Source organism: Notolepis coatsorum, assembly GCF_963971535.1.
Source record: "Notolepis coatsorum genome assembly, chromosome: 13".
NCBI classification, from domain to species: domain Eukaryota; kingdom Metazoa; phylum Chordata; class Actinopteri; order Aulopiformes; family Paralepididae; genus Notolepis; species Notolepis coatsorum.
In genome coordinates this window covers 110,869,212-110,893,622 of record NC_140177.1, presented here as the reverse complement: position 1 = coordinate 110,893,622, position 24,411 = coordinate 110,869,212, and the positions used below count along the sequence as shown (strand labels likewise).

The following is a 24,411-nucleotide window of genomic DNA, read 5'->3' as shown; positions in this document are numbered from 1 at the left end:
TGATACAGTTCAGAGTGATGAACTGCACTACAGAGCTAAGAATGATACAGTTCAGAGTGATGAACTGCACTACAGAGCTAAGAATGATACAGTTCAGAGTGATGAACTGCACTACAGAGCTAAGAATGATACAGTTCAGAGTGATGAACTGCACTACAGAGCTAAGAATGATACAGTTCAGAGTGATGAACTGCACTACAGAGCTAAGAATGATACAGTTCAGAGTGATAACTGCACTAAAGAGCTAAGAATGATACAGTTCAGAGTGATAACTGCACTAAAGAGCTAAGAATGATACAGTTCAGAGTGATGAACTGCACTACAGAGCTAAGAATGATACAGTTCAGAGTGATAACTGCACTACAGAGCTAAGAATGATACAGTTCAGAGTGATAACTGCACTACAGAGCTAAGAATGATACAGTGCAGAGTGATGAACTGAACTGCACTACAGAGCTAAGAACGATATAAAAACGAATAGGGAATGAAAACAAACAGAGGCCTTTCACAGAACGCTTAGAAGGATCATTTGTCCTCCCCGTTGGAAGAAACAATGGCTGCGCAAAACAACAGTTCCTATGTGTTCATATAAGAAGTATATGAATGTTTTACCTACTCTACCACTCCACAGACATTGGTTATAGGCAGCCATAACCATTGGCCGACAATAAAGAACTGCACAAACATCCCATGCCTCTATTGAGTATCCCTCGATTGAGCTAAAAGAGTGACGTGAGAGAGCTGAGAACAAAATCCCTGAAAGCTGTTTTTACCATTTTGGGACTTTGGACTTTAGATTTAGAGTCTCCAATCACCACACTACACACGGTGTAATTAGGAATTTATTTTTGGCATATCCCTCTGAGAAACAATACAGCACACACATTTCACCAGGGAAGACCCTCTGTGTCTTGCTCAAGGGATACAGGGCGTGTTACCGACACGTGGGGATCGTACCGTCACCCGACATGTCTCTCTAACCATCCTGACACAGTGTATGACCATGGATCAAATAGCCATGTATTCACTTTCAAATAACCATGTGCTCAGTATTCACTTTCACGGTGTCGGTGTAATGGACCTGTCTCAAACCCTGCCCCTTTTCTTGATCCTCCAATCACAACTGTCGCTTACCTCGGACAAACTTGGTTTGTCCGAGGTAAGCGACAGTTGTGATTGGAGGATCAAGAAAAGAGGGCAGGGTTTGAGACAGGTCTATTACTAGTTTGGTCAACTACCTACCTTTATTAGGAGTAGTTTTCCCCGACACTAGTAGACACATTAGCCCCAGAAGACACCTAAGCCTGCATATCCAAAATTGGTTGCCTAGTACTACTACATAGCTTGAACACACACACAGACACACATATCAGGTTAACCCTTTCACTACCACACTACAGACGGTTAACCATCTGTAGTGTGGTAGTGAAAGAGTTAACCTTCTGTAGTGTGGTTGTGAAAGGGTTAACACGTTGTCGTGTGGCAGTGAAATGGTTAACCTTCTGTAGTGTGGTTGTGAAAGGGTTTGTCGTGTGGCAGTGAAAGGGTTAACCTTCTGTAGTGTGGTAGTGAAAGGGTTAACCTTATGTGGTGTGGTTGTGAAAGGGTTAACACTTTGTCGTGTGGCAGTGAAAGGGTTAACCTTCTGTAGTGTGGCAGTGAAAGGGTTAACCTTCTGTAGTGTGGTTGTGCAAGGGTTAACACTTTGTCGTGTCACAGTGAAAGGGTTAACACACTCAGACAGCTAGCTTCATATCACACTCACCACCAGCAGCAGCACAGACACTATAGCAGGTTAACACACTCACCACCAGCAGCACAGACACTATATCAGGTTAACACACTCACCAGCAGCAGCAGCACAGACACTATAGCAGGTTAACACACTCACCAGCAGCAGCAGCACAGACACTATAGCAGGTTAACACACTCACCAGCAGCAGCACAGACACTATAGCAGGTTAACACACTCACCACCAGCAGCAGCATCACAGATACTATAGCAGGTTAACACACTCACCAGCAGCAGCACAGACACTATAGCAGGTTAACACACTCACCAGCAGCAGCACAGACACTATATCAGGTTAACACACTCACCAGCAGCAGCACAGACACTATATCAGGTTAACACACTCACCACCAGCAGCACAGACACTATAGCAGGTTAACACACTCACCACCAGCAGCACAGACACTATCAGGTTAACACACTCACCAGCAGCACAGACACTATAGCAGGTTAACACACTCACCACCAGCAGCAGCACAGACACTATAGCAGGTTAACACACTCACCACCAGCAGCAGCATCACAGACACTATAGCAGGTTAACACACTCACCACCAGCAGCACAGACACTATAGCAGGTTAACACACTCACCACCAGCAGCACAGACACTATAGCAGGTTAACACACTCACCACCAGCAGCACAGACACTATAGCAGGTTAACACACTCACCAGCAGCAGCACAGACACTATAGCAGGTTAACACACTCACCAGCAGCAGCACAGACACTATAGCAGGTTAACACACTCACCACCAGCAGCACAGACACTATAGCAGGTTAACACACTCACCACCAGCAGCAGCAGCACAGACACTATAGCAGGTTAACACACTCACCACCAGCAGCAGCAGCACAGACACTATAGCAGGTTAACACACTCACCACCAGCAGCAGCAGCACAGACACTATAGCAGGTTAACACACTCACCACCAGCAGCACAGACACTATATCAGGTTAACACACTCACCAGCAGCAGCACAGACACTATATCAGGTTAACACACTCACCACCAGCACAGACACTATATCAGGTTAACACACTCACCACCAGCACAGACACTATATCAGGTTAACACACTCACCAGCAGCACAGACACTATATCAGGTTAACACACTCACCAGCAGCAGCACAGACACTATATCAGGTTAACACACTCACCACCACCAGCAGCACAGACAGTATATCAGGTTAACACACTCACCACCAGCAGCAGCACAGACACTATATCAGGTTAACACACTCACCACCAGCAGCACAGACACTATAGCAGGTTAACACACTCACCAGCAGCACAGACACTATAGCAGGTTAACACGCTCACCACCAGCAGCACAGACACTATAGCAGGTTAACACACTCACCAGCAGCAGCAGCACAGACACTATATCAGGTTAACACACTCACCACCAGCAGCACAGACACTATAGCAGGTTAACACACTCACCACCAGCAGCACAGACACTATAGCAGGTTAACACACTCACCACCAGCAGCAGCACAGACACTATCAGGTTAACACACTCACCACCAGCAGCACAGACACTATAGCAGGTTAACACACTCACCACCAGCAGCACAGACACTATAGCAGGTTAACACACTCACCACCAGCAGCACAGACACTATAGCAGGTTAACACACTCACCAGCAGCAGCACAGACACTATATCAGGTTAACACACTCACCACCAGCAGCACAGACACTATATCAGGTTAACACACTCACCAGCAGCAGCACAGACACTATAGCAGGTTAACACACTCACCAGCAGCAGCAGCACAGACACTATAGCAGGTTAACACACTCACCACCAGCAGCACAGACACTATAGCAGGTTAACACACTCACCAGCAGCAGCACAGACACTATAGCAGGTTAACACACTCACCACCAGCAGCACAGACATTATATCAGGTTAACACACTCACCACCAGCAGCACAGACACTATATCAGGTTAACACACTCACCACCAGCAGCAGCACAGACACTATAGCAGGTTAACACACTCACCAGCAGCAGCACAGACACTATAGCAGGTTAACACACTCACCACCAGCAGCACAGACACTATAGCAGGTTAACACACTCACCACCAGCAGCACAGACACTATAGCAGGTTAACACACTCACCAGCAGCACAGACACTATAGCAGGTTAACACACTCACCACCAGCAGCACAGACACTATAGCAGGTTAACACACTCACCACCAGCAGCAGCACAGACACTATAGCAGGTTAACACACTCACCAGCAGCAGCACAGACACTATAGCAGGTTAACACACTCACCACCAGCAGCACAGACACTATAGCAGGTTAACACACTCACCAGCAGCAGCAGCACAGACACTATAGCAGGTTAACACACTCACCACCAGCAGCACAGACACTATATCAGGTTAACACACTCACCAGCAGCACAGACACTATAGCAGGTTAACACACTCACCAGCAGCAGCACAGACACTATAGCAGGTTAACACACTCACCAGCAGCACAGACACTATAGCAGGTTAACACACTCACCAGCAGCACAGACACTATAGCAGGTTAACACACTCACCAGCAGCAGCACAGACACTATAGCAGGTTAACACACTCACCAGCAGCACAGACACTATATCAGGTTAACACACTCACCACCAGCAGCACAGACACTATATCAGGTTAACACACTCACCACCAGCAGCAGCAGCACAGACACTATAGCAGGTTAACACACTCACCAGCAGCAGCACAGACACTATAGCAGGTTAACACACTCACCAGCAGCAGCAGCAGCACAGACACTATAGCAGGTTAACACACTCACCAGCAGCAGCAGCAGCACAGACACTATAGCAGGTTAACACACTCACCACCAGCAGCACAGACACTATAGCAGGTTAACACACTCACCAGCAGCAGCACAGACACTATAGCAGGTTAACACACTCACCACCAGCAGCACAGACACTATAGCAGGTTAACACACTCACCACCAGCAGCACAGACACTATATCAGGTTAACACACTCACCACCAGCAGCACAGACACTATATCAGGTTAACACACTCACCACCAGCAGCACAGACACTATAGCAGGTTAACACACTCACCAGCAGCAGCAGCACAGACACTATATCAGGTTAACACACTCACCACCAGCAGCAGCACAGACACTATAGCAGGTTAACACACTCACCACCAGCAGCAGCACAGACACTATAGCAGGTTAACACACTCACCACCAGCAGCACAGACACTATATCAGGTTAACACACTCACCACCAGCAGCACAGACACTATAGCAGGTTAACACACTCACCACCAGCAGCACAGACACTATAGCAGGTTAACACACTCACCACCAGCAGCACAGACACTATCAGGTTAACACACTCACCACCAGCAGCACAGACACTATAGCAGGTTAACACACTCACCACCAGCAGCAGCACAGACACTATAGCAGGTTAACACACTCACCACCAGCAGCACAGACACTATAGCAGGTTAACACACTCACCACCAGCAGCAGCACAGACACTATCAGGTTAACACACTCACCAGCAGCAGCACAGACACTATAGCAGGTTAACACACGCACCAGCAGCACAGACACTATAGCAGGTTAACACACTCACCACCAGCAGCACAGACACTATAGCAGGTTAACACACTCACCACCAGCAGCACAGACACTATAGCAGGTTAACACACTCACCACCACCAGCAGCACAGACACTATAGCAGGTTAACACACTCACCACCAGCAGCACAGACACTATCAGGTTAACACACTCACCACCAGCAGCACAGACACTATAGCAGGTTAACACACTCACCACCAGCAGCACAGACACTATAGCAGGTTAACACACTCACCACCAGCAGCACAGACACTATCAGGTTAACACACTCACCACCAGCAGCACAGACACTATAGCAGGTTAACACACTCACCACCAGCAGCACAGACACTATCAGGTTAACACACTCACCACCAGCAGCACAGACACTATAGCAGGTTAACACACTCACCAGCAGCAGCACAGACACTATAGCAGGTTAACACACTCACCACCAGCAGCACAGACACTATATCAGGTTAACACACTCACCACCAGCAGCACAGACACTATAGCAGGTTAACACACTCACCACCAGCAGCACAGACACTATCAGGTTAACACACTCACCACCAGCAGCACAGACACTATCAGGTTAACACACTCACCACCAGCAGCACAGACACTATAGCAGGTTAACACACTCACCACCAGCAGCACAGACACTATCAGGTTAACACACTCACCACCAGCAGCACAGACACTATCAGGTTAACACACTCACCAGCAGCACAGACACTATAGCAGGTTAACACACTCACCAGCAGCACAGACACTATAGCAGGTTAACACACTCACCAGCAGCACAGACACTATATCAGGTTAACACACTCACCACCAGCAGACACTATATCAGGTTAACACACTCACCAGCAGCACAGACACTATCAGGTTAACACACTCACCAGCAGCACAGACACTATAGCAGGTTAACACTCACTATATCAGGGCCCCGTTCCCCGTACCTGGATAACTGAGTTAGCCGGGATAACTTTCGGTTAAGTCTGACTTAAGCCGGACTTTCCGGTTCCCCGTACCTGGATTGTCCAAATCACCATGACAACAGATCCAAAAGTTTGAGCCTGGTCGAAAGCAGGGTTTAAGTTCAAGTTAGCCGGATGAAGCACAGCCACGCCCCCGCAAAGAAAGTGACAGCGCGTTTCCTGAAATTATTCCCACAGTCTAGGATCTGCTTTATACCATTCTGAATTACGTTTTTGTGCTCCATTCTTCCAGAGGGGGCTTTTGAAATGTAAAATAGACCCAAAATGCTGATACTAAATTCACTTTGTCCTAAATAATGCACGTTATATATACCGTGGCGCTCGCTCGGTGCGATGTACACATTATGTGGTTATTTTAACAACGCGCAGCATTGCAAATGTGAATCCCGCGGGGATATTTTTAATGATTGAAACCTATCGCTCGTTTGGCTCTGATTCCTTTCATATTCTCCGCTGTGGATGTTTAATGGAGCGCCTGGATTGTGTTTCATTCAAGCATAAAATTGAAGTGTCTATGCGTGGATTGTGGATCTTGTCTCGTTCATTAATGTATAAACAATGAATTTATCCCATCTGGCACAGTGGCGCAGCGGTAGTGCTCAATCCTGGCAACCCAGCGACCGGTGTTCGAAACCCCGTGTTTCCAATATAATTTTTTGGAATATAATATTAATGATTATACGCCAAAGTAGCCTAGTTTTAAGTTAAAATATTATAAATCTACATGCATTGAGGATGTCATTCTTTATATAGCTCTCAACGTGCACCAAATTGAATTATTCCTACATCGCAAAAAGAAGGGAAAGACTAGGTTTCGAACCCCGGTCGTCTGCGTGAAAGTCAAAAGAAGAACCCGTTACACCACAGTGGAGATAAGTAAAAGATCGACCATACATCAATCAATGGGAAGAGAGCCGTATCGTTATTTTGTATAACAGTTTAACTAATTATTTTCGCTAGCAAGATCTCATTTGATTATTCAATCCAGCAGGCAAGTTTAAAGAAATATAATCTGATTGATTGAGGTAATGAGGGACTTAAAATTAGCCTATAGATAACGCATTTAACTTGTCGGCGAGGCGATTGAGCCGTACTGCAATATGTTAATAAAGTTTTAAATCAATTAATCAATCAATGCCGCTAGAGAATCAGGATCTCTGCTATCGATACGTGCTGGCTTTTCAACTGGAGCGGCCGCGCGCACTTATCCTGGGTCTCAAGTCTGGCTTGAGTTAACGAGACTGAATCCACCTTCGAGGAACAGGAAAATCCCGGCTTCAAACATCGGGTTAACTGAATCTGGATAATGACATCTTGATCGACTTAGTTGAACCAGGTACGGGGAACGGGGCCCAGGTTAACACTCACCAGCAGCAGCACAGTCGCAGCAGAGCTCGTTGCCTGGCATGCGCAGCACGTCGTCTATAATGGTCTTGGTCAGGTCCTCCAGAGTGTCCTCTCCTCCCGTACTCTGACTGTCTCCTTGGAAAGCCATGTTTAGAGCCTCCTCCTTGCTGTTGCTCAGCACTGAGGTCCAGCTGCACACACACACACACACACACACACACACACACACAAACTAACGTTAAATTATATATTTTTTTCTTTTTTACATGCAAAATAATAATAAAAAAAACTATATTTATCGATAATTTTGTCCCGATTTATCGATTCTTCCAAATGGCATATTGTCTCAGCCTTAGATATGGCAGAATATTAGAGTACCCTGAATAATATCAGAATATTAATATTTTGATCAAGCAATAGAACACAAGAGGAATGTGTGTGTTAACGTTGAATAACATCATGGGGGCGGCTAGGTGGTGTAGTGGGCAAGGCGCTCACCACCAATGCAGGAGATGCTGGGTTCAAGCCCAGCTCTCCGCATTGCTATCAGCTTGGCTGGTCGTTCATACTAATACAATTGGCAGTATTAGGGGGTGGGAAGCTGATGGGTAGGGATCGGACGTTGTGGACAGCGACTCCTACAGGTCGGTTGGTGCGCCTGCGCAGCAGAATCAGGAAGCGACAGGGGCGGCGTGTCCCTCCCACGCAGACCCTCGCCGCTGAGAGAACGTGCTGTGCAGGTGAAAAGATGCGACGGCTGCTTCCTCGAGTACCGGGGGGGGACACGTGATGTAAGGCTTCGTCCACATTACAGCCAGCTTCTGGGAGGGTAGAATTGGACAATACGAAATTGGGATGGGAGAAAAATTGAAAATGGGGAGAAAAAGTTGATCAAAAAAGAATAACATCATGGGTGGTTGCAGGCACAAGCTGCCGTACAGTTGCTAAGCAACATGAATAAACCAATCTGAACCAATCTGAGGATGTAATTCCAGTGTAAACAAAGCTGGTGCACCTGGGATGTTATAGACCTGGGCCCTCATTTATCAATACTATTATTTTGTGTGTCATGTTTCCAAATAAGATTGGTCACAACGAAATGCTTTATACTTCAATTTGTTGGTTAGAATAGATGACCTCCGTTGAAACTTCACTGAGACTAACAGTCTATTTGTGAGCTCCCGCACAGACGTGATAATAATAATAATAATAATAATAATAATAATAATAATAATAATAATAATAATAATAATAATAATAATAATAATAATAATAATAATAATAATAGCTTCATTTTATATAGCGCCTTTCAAGAGACCCAAGGTCGCTTTACATAGATAGGGGGGTAAATAACAAAGTAACAAACATAGTGGACAGACACAACATATAAATATGATGATGGAATTCAAGTTCAAGTTTGTATTGATCACATATAGGCAGGCTACACATGGCGTAGGCTACATCATACATGGCAGTGAGATTCATTGTTCTTGTATATGCTCTACCTAATACCGACATCAAAATAGATTGTATGCCTCTACAAATCATATGCAGGTAGAAATTTTACGGAAAATCCATCGCGATTTGGAATAAAATTGAGGAGAAGTTTAATCCCTGGGTATTAATTGAACGAAACGGGAAAAGGCAGTCATATTCCAGCACGGTCTTTATTAGTGTTTCTCCCATAACACGCTTCGCTCGGCTTAGTCCACTTTTCCACATTTCATGGGGGTGTTCCATTACCGTATATGGTTAATTACGGGCGGTGCTATATGCAAATACTTAAAATCGTGCACAAGCGTGGAGCGTAGAACAAATGGTATTTATCAACACGGAGTGTGCGTAGAACCTGTGTACGCACGTGTGATAAATCCCGATTTTTCTGTGCGTACACACATTCTAAATTCTGTGCTTAACACATTCCCTGCCACGCAATTTGAGCATCTTATACCATTCTCTGCCAGCACTGTAAGTCTATGGAGATGTTCACCTTCTTTGCAGGGCTATAACTTTTTAAATTGTATTGCTAAATTGACATTACTATGGCCCATTCAACATCGATTATCTATCGTTCAGGATGTAGGAACGTTTTACTTTTTCATTCATACAGTCATACGAAAATACCGTCTAGAATATAAATGTTTTTATCGTTTTCTGCAGTAATTCCTAGAACGTGAGATATAGGCATAAACGCATAATAGATTATAGATTAACGCATGTTGCCGATCCACGCTATATTAAAAATTTCAACTGTACATGATCCTAAACGTTATGACTGAACATGCGCGGATGAACGGAGGGGGGGGGGGGGGGGGGGGGTGGGTCGGTTATAATTCCGTGAACGTCGTTAAATGCTTTATGTAGTATGGGTGATATATTGATCGGAGCAGTTTGCATGGATAATAATAAACAAACAGGCTGAAAGTAACGTCAGCGTCCTCTTACCGTATTTGACGGCGATCGCCTAAATCCATTTCCGGTTTGTATAATCATAATACACGGCCAAATCGTATCGATTATTGCGTTATGGCAGCAATCGCTACACACGGACGTGTGTCTACAGTCCCGCAACAATATGCGAGTGGCCGGACGCATTTCGGAGACGCACCGAGATCGACTCGGCCATTTCCGGTTTGGCAACTCGCCGATCATCCACCAGGGGGCAGTATTGAAGCGTTGCAGAGTTATGCGGGCTCAGACTGCATCAGACCAGGCTCCGTGAGGGAAATATGAATAACATGGGGAAAAAATGAAATATGATCTCAATAACGTTGTACGCCGTGGAATGGCAGAATTAGCATGAACTTGAATCACGTTGTACGACGTTTTTGGCGCAGGATGTGTTAAGAACGAAAATACACCACTTTCTACGCATTGTTGATAAATGAGGGCCCTGTGGAGTGAGGTTCAACCTGGGATGTTATAGACCTGTGGAGTGAGGTTCAACCTGGGATGTTATAGACCTGTGGAGTGAGGTTCAACCTGGGATGTTATAGACCTGTGGAGTGAGGTTCAACCTGGGATGTTATAGACCTGTGGAGTGAGGTTCAACCTGGGATGTTATAGACCTGTGGAGTGAGGTTCAACCTGGGATGTTATAGACCTGTGGAGTGAGGTTCAACCTGGGATGTTATAGACCTGTGGAGTGAGGTTCAACCTGGGATGTTAAAGACCTGTGGAGTGAGGTTCAACCTGGGATGTTAGACCTGGGGAGTGAGGTTCAACCTGGGATGTTAGACCTGGGGAGTGAGGTTCAACCTGTGATTCTACCCCATTGTAGCCACCCATTGAAGATCAGAACTATAAGCATTACAGCCAAACCATATTATGTAGGTTCATAATCTTTGACAGGGGTATAGTAAGTGTTTTATTAATTTACGGTAATCTTTAACAACATGTTTATATCGTAATCTACTAATTTCCATGGTAACTTACTACTACCGTACCCATAAGTAAAGATTATTTACTTCTCATTCTCGTTCTTGGCATTCTCCACCATCTTTTAATTAAATTTTTTTTTAACCATCAGTCAAATGTTGAAAACATGAAAATTAGTGTTTAAAAATAAACAAGTCAGGTAATCATGGGTATATAATTCCAATACTGTATTCAGTCTGTTGTTTTGACAATTTTGGTTTCATAACCTCGTCCTCTCAGCTCCACAGTGTTCGCTCAAGACTGGTCGTCAAATGCAATTAACCCTTTCCTGGAAAGATGTAGTTTTGCATTAGGTACACAGTCTTGTACCCATTCCTTTTTTCTAGTTTTTCTCAAATGTAAAAAAACAGATGTCATTTAAATATGTTGAACTCCGCTCCCATCAAATGTCATCATCAATTTACTAAGTGGAACCAACTCCACCTTGTCTTAAAACTATCATGTGACAGGGCGGTCAGGTGGCATAACGGAGATTGCGTTCGTCACCAAACCCCGGAGCGGCTAGATTCGCCTGTTCGAATCCAGCTCACAGCTCCGGGGTTGTCACCAGCTTGGCTGGCCGTTCACACTAATACAATTGGCTGTATCAGAGGGTGGGAGAAGCTGGCGGGGTGGGTCCGGGTCGTTGTAAACAGCGACTCCTACAGTTCGGTCGGGGCGCCTGCTAAGCGCGGATAGGACTTGAGTGGGATAGTGTGATCCTTCCCACGCTACGCCCTCTCAATGAGAATCCGCGCTGCCAGGTGAAAAGAAGCGGTTGATTGGCTGGACGTGTGTCGGAGGAAGCACGTGGTAGCCTCCACTCTCCCAGACCGACTGTGGGGGGTAAGTGCGCAGCGACCAGGAAGGGGATTGGGAATTGGCATAACGACTAACATTGGGATGGGAGAAAATTGGAGGAAAATGGAGGGGGAAAAAGATTTAAAAAAAAATAAACTATCATGTGACTCCCCAGGGCCCTCATTTATCAACTTTTCTTAGAAAGTATTCTACTTCCGTTCGTAAGCACAGAATTTAGAATGTGTGCACGCACAAGAAAAACGAGATTTATCACACGTGCGTACACAGGTCCTACGCACACCTGTCTTGATAAATATCACCTTGCTCCTAAGCTGGAGCTTGTGCACTGTTTTAAGTATTTGCATACCAGAACCGCCCTGATTAACCATATACGGTAATGGAACACCCCCATGAAATGTGGAAAAGTGGACTAAGCCGAGGGAAGCGTGTTATGGAGAAATATGTGACAGGCTGACAGACGTGTACACGTACGGTGATGTCGGATATGATATCTATTAACCATTGCTGCCTGGGCAGCGCAAACACTAATAAAGACCGTGCTGGAATATGACTGCCTTTTCCCGTGTTGTTCGATTAATACCCAGGGATTAAAGTTCTCCTACATTTTATTCCAAATCGCAACGGATTTTCCGTCAATTTTCTACCTGCTGCATATGATTTCTAGAGGCATACAATCTATTTTGATGTCAGTATTGGGTAGCCTATATAAACAATAATACGAGAGCATATACAAGAACAATGAATCTCACTGCCATGTATGATGTAGCCTATACGCCATGTGTAGCCTGCCTATGTGATCAATACAAACATGAACTTGAATTCCCTCATGTCTGTGTGCGGGAGCTCACAAGGCTGTTGTCACAATGGGTGGTACAGTAATAACAGTCTATTACTCGATCCATCTACAATATCACGATGGACCGTGCCAGGTAGCCTATGAATAGCCTGCCTATGTGATCAATAAAAACGCGAATTTGAATCCCATCATCATATTTACATCTATTCTAACCAACAAATTGAAGTAGAAAGCATTTCGTTGTGGCCAATCTTATTTGGAAACATGACACAAAATAATAGTATGTCACTTTTTATTTGAAACAATATTTAATGGCGTTTGGAGGTGGGTGTTCTGCGTCTGCCCCCCGTGCCAAACAAGCAAGCCAACCTCTTGTTCGCGCATGAGCCCGTTATAATTACACTACTGTCACTATTTCACAATGAACTATAATGAATTACGGTTCATACAGAACACGCGCCAGTGTCGGGAGTAATGCACGAAAGCTTATTTCCGCGTTGAAACTGCATGAACTGAGGAGCGCATAATGCCGTCCGTCTGCAGTAACGATCTTCTACCACGGGCGTCAGCTACGCATGCTCCGAGCTGTGCGTAAATATAAGCACAAAGTCAAGTTCACGTTCAAATTGATAAATCCCACACTTTGCTTAGAAATGGTCGTACGCACGGGTTAAGCACATATCTGTGCGTACGCAACGTTGATAAATGAGGGCCCTGGTCTTTAACAAATAATATCACATGGCTCTCGGCCAATCAGATTGCTTTGATCCGAACAAACTGTTGCATAAAGTATCTTACATGACAAACTCCTGCTCATCCTCAGCCTGGAAGTGGTAGGTGCGGTTATCTGTATGAGAGAAACATGACACACTTCAACTCACTTTCTCAGTATTCCAGACACAATGTACGTCAGTATGGCTTCTTATATACGTGCAGCCTTCATGCAGTCCTCTAACCTAAAGCTACAGAGCAGTGGTTCAGTCCTCTAACCTAAAGCTACAGAGCAGTGGTTCAGTCCTCTAACCTAAAGCTACAGAGCAGTGGTTCAGTCCTCTAACCTAAAGCTACAGAGCAGTGGTTCAGTCCTCTAACCTAAAGCTACAGAGCAGTGGTTCAGTCCTCTAACCTAAAGCTACAGAGCAGTGTTTCTCCAAGTGGGGTCTAGGGTCCCCTAGTTGTCCTCGGGAGGGTTCCAAGGGGGTCCCCAGTAAAATGGGGATGAGCTTAATTTCACAAATTTTTTCTTCACTCAAAATTTTGCACAATACGAGAATGTATAAGAATGACTATTCTGATCATAGGTGGCACTTCCTCCTCTGTTATCTCCCCACTGATGGTATAGAAATAATCCTATCTGTGGGTCCATTTGTTACAGTTCTGTTTCGTTAAGGGGCTCTGCTTGGCATCACCTACTGCACTCCCTCGCGTACGTGCACGCGTACTGAATAACATTCCACAAATATACCTTTAATACCAGTATTAGTCTGACCACACCCCTCATCAGCTTACCTTCATAAGCAGGTGTGTGGTCACCTGCTCTCCTCCTTCTCGCTTTCACCACAAGGAAGTGCCTTCGGTAGTACCCCACTTGACGTGTTTGTTAGTTGAAAAGAGTTGTGACTGGTTTACATTGTGCTTAATCTTTTCTTCTCTCACTTTGTTGTATAAGAAAAGGTTTGGGTCATAATGTATTCCGCGGGGGGGAAGACCCGCTAGACCTACTCTTCACCACCGGTTCTCCATTCCCGCCTCCGTCGTGCGCTTCGGTGCTGGGCTGTTGCCACTCTCGTGGTTGCCGGCCCAGCCCGGGAGACTGCCGGTCGATAGTTTTCCTCACCGACGAGCCGAGGGTTCGGTGCCGTCGCTCCGGCGATGGCCTGATCTCGACTCTGGTTCCTCTGGTTCTGGGGAATCGCCTGTTGATGAACGGGGGATTGTTTTGGAGCCGGAGGATTTGCGACGAAAACTTTTTGCGTCTGCTCGCTCGCGTCGCAAGATGGTGGCGTGCAGACGCGAACGGCCTGGGTTTGGGGAATTGCTGGAGACCAGCGAGGATGCGTCCGACTCTGGATTTCTGATGGAAACTGAGGACTTCATGGAGGAGGCGGACGGATTCTTGTATGATGGTCCCGTGGAGGAGAGTATCCCTCCTCCGGAGACCCCGGAGGGGGGAGAAATGGCTCCATGGGGCGCCTTGTTCGAGGATGTCGAGGAACCACCTTGGCCTCATCAGCAGGATGCCCTACTGTCGGCCGCATCGGATTGTGGCTCCATGACCAGTCGCAGCCTGCTGTATGCGAGGGATGCGTGGTCGGTGGAGGAAGGTTCGCAGGGGGAACTGCGGGCCTTGTTTCCCGAGCTCATGGCGGTAGCCGCCACCGCAAACGGTGTGCCGCTGCCGCTGCCATTGCCTGCACCTGTCCCTGATGACCTCATAGGCCATCCCTGGCAGCGTCCCCCAGTGAGAGGGGTGGACGTTGTCTACCCATTTTTCCCATCGATGGGGGCCTATGTTCGTCGGGGTCAGGCGGTGTCCAACATCATGGGACTAACTCCCGCCTACGTACCAGTTACGCGGGTGTCTGGGTTAGTCAAAGGTATGGGGGAGGGCGTGCCTCGGCTTGACAATCCGATGGCCGCGCTCCTCTGTCCGGATATGGTGTGGGAACCCCTATGCAAGCCGGTCCTCCAGGGGAAGTCGGCTAGGCGATTGGCTTATTGGGGTGACCAGTCATTCATCGCTGGTACACAATCGCTGGCTGCGGCGTCTAACATCGCCCACCTGGCTAGATTTGTATCGGGGATAATGACGGGCGGCACGGATCTGAACGAGGTAAAATGCGATCAGATCACCCAGGCTGCGGGAGCTGTCCTGCACCTTTCCCAGGTGCTGGCCATAGCCATGGGGAAAGTGCGCGCCCTGGCCACCCTGGGCCAGCGTCACCTTTGGCTGGAGCAGGCCTGTGTGCCAGAGAAGAAGAGAGCTCCTCTTCTGACGGCCGCCCTCTCCGACGCTGGCCTGTTCGGGAAGGCCCTGCAATTGATGACCTCAACATGCAGAGAAATGGCAGAGGAGAGATCCGTCCTTCAACCCCATTTTCCGCCTCCCGTCCTTGCCGGTGGGGGCAGAAGGCTTCCGCGACGTCGAGCTGTCTCCGTCGCCGCTACCACTGCCTCCGCCGCCGCTGCTGGCCCTGCCAAGAGGGCCAGGGGACGAAACGGCGCTTCGGCCACCGCCGGCCCATCCCAGACCGGAGGAGACGGTAGGGAACGTCGTGTCCAGCAGACTGTAACCTACCGTCCCTCCGGGGCTCCCCGGGGTGGCAAGACTCGAGCGGCGCGAGGTGGCAGACGCCGTTAGGAGTGACTTTTTCCCCTCTGTGTCCCCTCCCCTACACCCTTCCCGGCCCCTCTGTGATATTGTGCCTTACACTTTATTAGTTTTAATAAAAAAAGTTCCCCGACATAAGGGGGACTGTGTTTGGCCGAACAAACTGTGTGTTTCTTCATACAAATCATATGGTGGGGTTGTGTATATATGAATCTACCCTGTTTACGTTGGGGGGTGAGTTGTGTTGTGTTACGAGGTCAACTCCCGGTTCTCCGGTTGAGGGTGCCCCTGCACGTTCATGACGTCTGCCGATCGTATGGGCTTTTTCTGTGGGCAGCTGTCAGGGGCCGAGTGGTCTACGGATCCCACTTCTGACGTGCTGTTTGAAAGCTTGGTTATGCGACAACGCCAGCATACGCCCCTTCCGCCGGGGCGGCTGTTTCAGCTGTCCTTTCTGGCGCCTGCCTCGTCCGCAGTTTCCAGGCTTGGGTTGACAGCCTGTTGCCTGGTCTTTTTCCCCGGTGCACTGCCTGCTTCCGTTGGTTAACTCTTGTGTGTTATGACCATGCTGTCTGCCTGTTGCAGGGCTTGTGTTCCAGGCGGTGTGCTGTTGGGGAGGACAGGGCCCGCTCGGCTGAGGGGCCTTTTGTCCGAATACGCTGGCGATGTGGGGGCGGGGTCACTAGGTGCCCCCCTGGTGGGGTCTTGATGCTGGCATCATGGATTTCTCCGGGCCCCCATTCCAGGGAGTCCAGTCCTTTTGGTGGGTCTGGGTCTTCCTTCGCGCTCCGCTGCTACGGCCTTGCCACGGGGTTGGGTTTGCCCTTGACCCCGTGATTCTGGGGGCAGTGACGAGGTTGTTCCTACGTTCGTTCCCGGGTGGCATGCGGGTTGTGCGTGGGTGTAGTCGTGGGGTCAAGCCACGGTCTGCTCACCCTGTGCGTTGGGTTCCTTGAGTGCCTCTTCGCACGGTCGGGTCCGTCGCCCTCCCGTGAGGCCCCTAATAGGGGGAATGCCCTCCATTAGGGGGGGTCGGGGGGGCTCGGCCCTCCCTGTTCTGATGGTTGTGGGGGGCTGTCAGCGGGGTGTATTTGTCAGCCAGCGGCTCCGCTTGGCCTCCCTTGTGCAGTAGGTGATGCCAAGCAGAGCCCCTTAACGAAACAGAACGTTAGGTTATGGCTATAACCAAGTTCTGTTAGTTAGGGGCGACGCTTGGCATCAGACGGCCGCTGCAGCCCTTAACCTCACCTTGTGGTGAAAGCTTGGGAAGGAGGAGAGCAGGTGACCACACACCTGCTTATGAAGGTAAGCTGATGAGGGGTGTGGTCAGACTAATACTGGTATTAAAGGTATATTTGTGGAATGTTATTCAGTACGCGTGCACATACGCGAGGGAGTGCAGTAGGTGATGCCAAGCGTCGCCCCTAACTAACAGAACTTGGTTATAGCCATAACCTAACGTTTCTTCCCCTCTGCAGTGAGCCTCATCAACAAGGCTCGGGACCCTCACTGACACCCCCCACTGTGTTACATTAACACTTTGATCGCCATGGTTCAAATTCATAATTTACCATCCCTAGCCAGCTCTATTTGTCTATGGAGAAGTTCCCCTTCTTTGCAGGGCTATAACTTTTTAAATTCTATTGCTAAATTGCCATTATTATGGCCCATTCAATGTACTATATCCATTGTTCAGGGTGTAGCAACGATATACTTTTTCATTCACATATTCATACTAAAATATGGTCTAAAGTATAAGTATGTTTTTATCGTTTTCTGCAGCTTTCTCCAGAACGTGATTTATAGCTCCAAATGCATTATATTGATGATCAAATACAGTTTGGTAGCGATCGTTGCCAGATGAAAAATTTCAACTGGACGTGGTTCTAGAAGGTACTACGTATCATCTGATATTGACCGGATGGGCGAGGGGGCGTTTATAATTCCGTGGGCAACGTTATACCATTCGTCTAGTGTGGGTCATATGGTCATCAGAGCAGTTTATATGGAATACGTTAGAAAATAACGCTGGATCTTACCGTATGTTCCTCGCACCGTTGGGGGATGAGCGTGGAGTAGACAGTTTTCGATTATGGGATGTTGATCCTGATGAACCATTTCCAGGTTGTATAATACTGTATATGTCCAAATAACGTTGTTTATTGAGTTATGGCGAGCAATTGATTATCCAGTGTGTTGAGATGGGGTCCGGCTACCGATCGCGAGTGCCCGGACGGATTATGGATGAGCACTTCCTGTTTGGCGCGCCCCTCCCTCTTGGCCGATCTGCCGATCGGCCACCGGATGGCGCTCTTGAACCGTTAGACAGTTGAGTGGAGCTTACCAGTACATCTCATGTCTCCGGAGGAGAAATATGATTTCGATCACAGATTTTAGAATTATTGATATCAAAGACGAGTTAAGGCGTCTTCGGCAGAATGAGCATGGCTAGGAATGACGTCTAAACACGTCATCGGCGATTAAAGTGTTAACACACCCCTACTGGACTTTATACTTGCATAAACAATCAAAACAAACTTCGCTTTGCACATAACTGCCCAATTGCACAGCCCTGCTAATTATCCCATCGCACTGTATTGTTATTTCATTCTAATTAGTGTATATACTGGACCACAATACATCTTGCCCAGTTGTACAGCCCTGGCCTGTTCTTACTCCCTTTTTATTTTATTTGACCTCTTTATTTACAGTTGTACAGCCCTGGCCTATATTCTATTTGATAATTATATTCTATTCAATTGTGCTTAACTTACTTCATATTTCATTTTATTTTACGCCACCTCTTTATTGTATTATCTGTCTGTTAATGTCTGTCCGTTAATGTCGCACCGAAAACGACCAAAGCAAATTCCTTGTATGTGAAAACTACTTAGCAATAAAGACCTTTCTGATTCTGCCTCTTATGTATCAATGTGGAGGCCCCACTGCTGTAGAGGAGCTGTGGAATATCCACATTGGGACTTACGGGAGATGAGATCGAAGCATTTCTTGTCTTCTCCGCTGGGTTTCACCTGGCAGGTCAGTAGGTTGAGTCGTACTGGCTGCCTGTTGGACTGAGGGAGACAGAGAGTTGGAATGAACAGATGAAGGTAGAAATTGAATTTCCAAATCACCCCTTGGCCTAAATAATATGAATTTAAAGGTAGAATCTGTAATGCTCAACTCCAACGCACACATTGGACCAGAACTAAAGAAAGTTGCCTCGAGGTTGCTGTTTGACTGCATTACAGAGTCTACCTTTATGGTTGGATGGCCGATGCTTCATCTTTAGTTTGATCCGTTAGTATTATTAGTATTAACAGAACATTGGACCTCATTCACTAATGTAAGTTTCCTCGTAAATAACCCTGTAAGAAGTTCGTAAGCGGAAACCTATGATGTCCTCCTCAGAGAGTGAAAATAACTATTTGCACGTTCAAATCAAGATCAGTGTCGTATATTCATATCAATATCTAAGGTTATTTACAGTACAATGAGGTTGCTATCTGGAAGGAAGAAGGTCATAATGATAGAATGGTCTTTCTCTACTGAGTGGATAAATAAACTGTGCAGGCCAGACAAAAGGAACTATAGTTCAACTCAAAGCGTTTATTTTGCCTCGGGGCTCAGAGTGAATTCAGAAGGTTGTTGTTTACATACAAGGATTATTTCATAGTACATCAAACATGTTTGTACATAGGCTTAATAAGGTTTGCACATCAAACCTAGTATGCACATAAACAGTAGTCATGGTTATCAAATGAAATAGAGAATAGTCTGAGCATTTCACATGAGTAAACCTGGTCAAACAGATAGGAATCTGTACATGTTTACTCTAACCAATCATATAATTAGATTCAAGTCCAGCCTGAAGACATGGCTCAAAAGGGACTATACTTGACCTAGACACTTAGCTTAAGGCACCCTTGCATGTTGTATGAGTCTGTATGTATATAAATGTTAAATGGTATACGTGATGTGTTGTGATGTCACGTTTTGTATGATGCATGTATTAAGCATCACACTCCCCCACCCCCCTACAAGGACCACAATGGAAATAAGCTCTGAGCTTTTTTGTGTTTCATCCTTGGCAGTATATCCTGACTGTGCTCTTCTGTCACATGTTTATTTTTTTTTTTTTTTTTTTTTATTATTGCAAAACAAAAATTATTAAAAGTCAGTACTCAACACACAATGCATAATGAAACTTTCAGTCAAGGTGGTTAAAATACATGCAAGTACAGAAACAAGATAAAACAAAAATAGTCTATAATAACATTTTAACCGTATACAGTGTATATCCCGCGAAATTACTATTATATAAATGTTAGTATAGAATATACCCCTAATACCTATTTTCTAAAACCCTACACACATATGCTCCAGCTCGAACCCCCCCCTCCCGGACCCCTCCTTGGATAGTACCTCCATTATCCCTCACTCCTAACCAGACACTACCATTATAAGCTAGCTTTTATTCTCTCCACCACTTCTACCCACATTGACATTTTGGATTCATTGTTTATTATTCACATGTTTATTTTTATATTGTCAAATAAAGTCATTAATTCATTCATAATGGGTCCATGATTTTACTCACATGAAACAGCTCACAGTAGTCTCTGGATGGGCGTGTAGTGAGAGACGCAGAAGTCCCTGGTGGGGGTTTGGCCTCTCTCTCTAACACTGCGTTCTCTGTTATATACCCTGATATCCACCAATAATAGCAGTCTAGTAGTACGTTTTGGTCCAATCAGGTTTGTCTTCTGGGAGGGCGGTCCGCCCCCCCTGTCTTCTTCTTGTCGTGTGTTCTTCCAGTATCAACAGAGGGGGGGTCTTCATGTGGCTTTTTGATGAATGGACAGTTTAACACTAAAACCTTTTCTAATTTGTCCCTTAAATGTAAGAAGTTACATAATTCGCTGCTGTCGGGACAAAACCTCATAACTCCAAAAACCCAACTTTTCAGCAGATGAAAAAAACAAACACAGATTTGAGGGTGAATAGAGTTAGGAGGTTTAGACAGATGATCGGTTTAATGCTTTCCCATTGTTTAAACTTTGTAAAACCCACACACACATATGGAGGATGATCTACGGAGTTGATTTATATAAAGAAAAAATATTAAAAAAAAATGGAGTTATGAGGTTTTGTCCCGACAGCAGCAATATGTATTCAGTGTGGAGTTTGTCTATATTTTAATACCAGATTTCCTATATAAAGTATCACAAGCCTGCTTTTTTCCCAGACTGAATTTATAGTTCTAAGGTTTAGATTCTAGCAAGCTTTACAACCAGAGTGAAATAGCATTATTACTTAAATAACCAGTTTGACATTCTAAATGATATTCAAATACCTTTTATCTACTAAGTCAGTTTAATTAATATGATCTTGTTTATGAATTAGTTTCCATGAACCTTTAGCAAAAGCAAGTTAGGTCTGTGTTTCTCTGCCTGTAATCTGTTAGGCTCTCTGCTGCTGAACTCTGCTCCCAGCTGAGTGTGCCTACATTTACATACAGCACTCAGTCACACGAGTGGGGATTGAGTGGCTGTTTTCCTTCTGTTCCAAACAGTTGAGTACATTTGTTTAGAGTGGGGGTTGTCTGAAACCTCTCCCAGCATGTCACACTCCACTTCAGCAACACCAGGGCCCTCATGTATCAACGTGGCGTACTCACAGATATGTGCGTAACCCGTGCGTACGATAATTTCTAAGCAAAGTGTGGGATTTATCAATTTGAACTTGTGCTTGACTTTGTGCGTATATTTAAGCACAGGTCGGACCATGCGTAGCTGGCGCCCGTTGGTAGAATATATTATTACAACAAGGAAATAAGCTTCTGTGCATTAGTTTCAACACTGGCATGTTCTGTATGAACCGTAATTCATTATAGTTCATTGTAAAATAGCAACAGTAGTGTAATTATGGTCAAAACCCTATAAATAGCATTTGGAATAATAGGTATTTTCTCTCAGAATGAATGCAGCATGGTTTATATAGCGTTATCGGAATATACGGGGTGTACTGACTGACTGTGCTCGTTATTATTTTGCGCACAGACCGCAGAAACACGGGAACGTTTTGATTATATTTAAAAGGCTTTACGTTAAACGAAACAAGTGGAATTTCGAAGCTGTAAGCAGAATACAAGTCATATGAACACCCACGATATAGTGTTCTTCCCCCTTCCTACTGTATAAGAAAGAATAAAAAACGCATTGCAATGAGACCAGGGTGTATGTGTATTACAAAACCCTTGCAATAATGTGTCTTAAATGAATGAAAAGCATACATGCTCTGGACACAGAGCATATATCGTGTGGGTGATATGACTTGTATTATGCTTACAGAATTCCACGTATTTAGTTTTACAATGTCAAAGCCTTTTAATATAAATCAAAACGGTCCCGTATTTCTGCAATCTATGCGCAAAATAATAAGGAGTTGAGGTAGATACACACTCAGAACGTATTACATGCTGGTATGCTGATAGAGTAAACTATTATATGAATATGAATATGATATGATATAAGGTATACACTGGTCCGTCGCATACACTGGTATGCGCAAGTTACTGTTGCATAATGTAGGCTATGGCTGCTATTATATGTAATTCATATAGGCTACCTAATAGTATATGATTTTTAGAGGCATCTATTTTGTTGTCGGTATTAGGCTAATACCGACAACAACATGGGGGGGACCCTGATGTAAACAAGACAAACGTCTTTCTCTGGTCTGCATCCCCTTAACACTTTAAGTGCCGAAAACGTGTTTAGGCGTCTTTCCTAGCCATGCTAAAGTTGCCGAGGACGCCCTAACTCGTCTTTAATATCAATATTTAAAAAATCTGTGATCGAAATCATATTTTTCCTCCGCAGCCCTGAGACACAGTGCTGGCCTCCTCTCAACCCTCTAGCGGTTCAAGAGCGCCATCTGGTGGCCGATCGGCAGAAGCGCCAAACAGGAAGTCATGTGGATGAAGTGCTGATCGTCCATATTACTTCCGGGCACTCTCTATAGGTCCCGGGACTCGATCTCGACACAATACATAGCGATCCGTTGCCAATAACTCGATAAACAACATGATTTGGACGTATATACTATTATACAACCTGGAAATAGATCGCGTATTTCTACATCCCATAATAGGAATATTTCAGTTCCACGCTCATCGTCCAACGGCGCGAGGAAGATACGGTAAGATTCAGCGTTATTTTTGAACGTGTTCGATATAAACTGCTCTGATGATCATATCACCCACACTAGATGAATGATATAACGCTGCCCACGGAATTATAAACGATCCCCCGCCCATCCGGTCATCATCAGATGATACGTAGAAACTTCTAGAAGTACGTCCAATTGAAATTTTTGATCTCGCACAGATTCCTACCAAACTGTATTTCATCATCAATATAATGCATTTGGGGCTATAAATCACGTTCTGGAGAAAGCTGCAGAAAGAGATGAAAACATACTTATACTTTAGACCATATTTTACTATGAATATGTGAATGAAAAAGTTTAACGTTGCTACACAATGAACAATACATATAGGACCTTGAATGGGCCCTAATAATGGCAATCTAGCAATAGAATTAAAAAAGTTATAGCCCGGGGAGCTCCCGTAGCTCACCGCATATCTCGGCGCTATTTCTGCGTCGGGGAAAACCGTGCTCGTCACGGATCTGGGGGACACGAGTTCGATTCCCGGACCCGCCGTCATTTCTCAGAATGTCTTCCCCTGCTCTACATCCCATTTCAACCTGTTTCTGTCGGTCATGCTTGACCAGAAAAGCGATAAACACGAAAAAAAAAAAGTAAAAAAAAGTTATAGCCCTGCAAAGAAGGGGAACTTCTCCATAGACAAATAGAGATGGCAACGGATGGTATATCATGAATTTAGCCTTAGGCAATCAAAGTGTTAACAATTGTGTGTATTGAGCCGTACTGTATTGTACCCATTCTGCAATCTGTTAAATAAAGTTTTCATTCATTCATTCATTCAAAATAGATGCCTCTAAAAATCATATTATAGCCAATCGAACACAACTAATAAAGGCATTCATATTACAGCACGGTTATAATGACACACACATGATGAATTGAAAATGGGGGACCCTGATGTTTCTCTGGTCTGCATCCCCTTAACAATTGTATGTATTGAGCTGTACTGTACTGTACCCATTCTGCAATCTGTTAATAAACTTTTCAATCAATCAATCAAACCACCAACGCCAAACAGTGGTCAACGAACGGTCTTTATTAGTATTTTGAGCT

At 45.4% G+C, this 24,411-nt stretch overlaps 1 protein-coding gene across 3 annotated transcripts in view; it reads right to left on the bottom strand.

The window, feature by feature from the left end:
- The window catches only part of asap1a (ArfGAP with SH3 domain, ankyrin repeat and PH domain 1a), a 172,025-nt gene that overhangs the window by 29,624 nt on the left and 117,990 nt on the right, over positions 1 to 24,411 (bottom strand). For all 3 annotated transcript variants that reach the window (XM_084327854.1, XM_084327856.1, XM_084327855.1), the window contains exons 14-16: positions 19,112 to 19,199; positions 13,593 to 13,641; positions 7,781 to 7,950 (exon numbers count right to left, since the gene is read on the bottom strand). In XM_084327854.1, the coding sequence (XP_084183980.1) occupies positions 7,781 to 7,950; positions 13,593 to 13,641; positions 19,112 to 19,199 (307 nt within the window). The remainder of the gene's footprint in view (positions 1 to 7,780; positions 7,951 to 13,592; positions 13,642 to 19,111; positions 19,200 to 24,411) is intronic.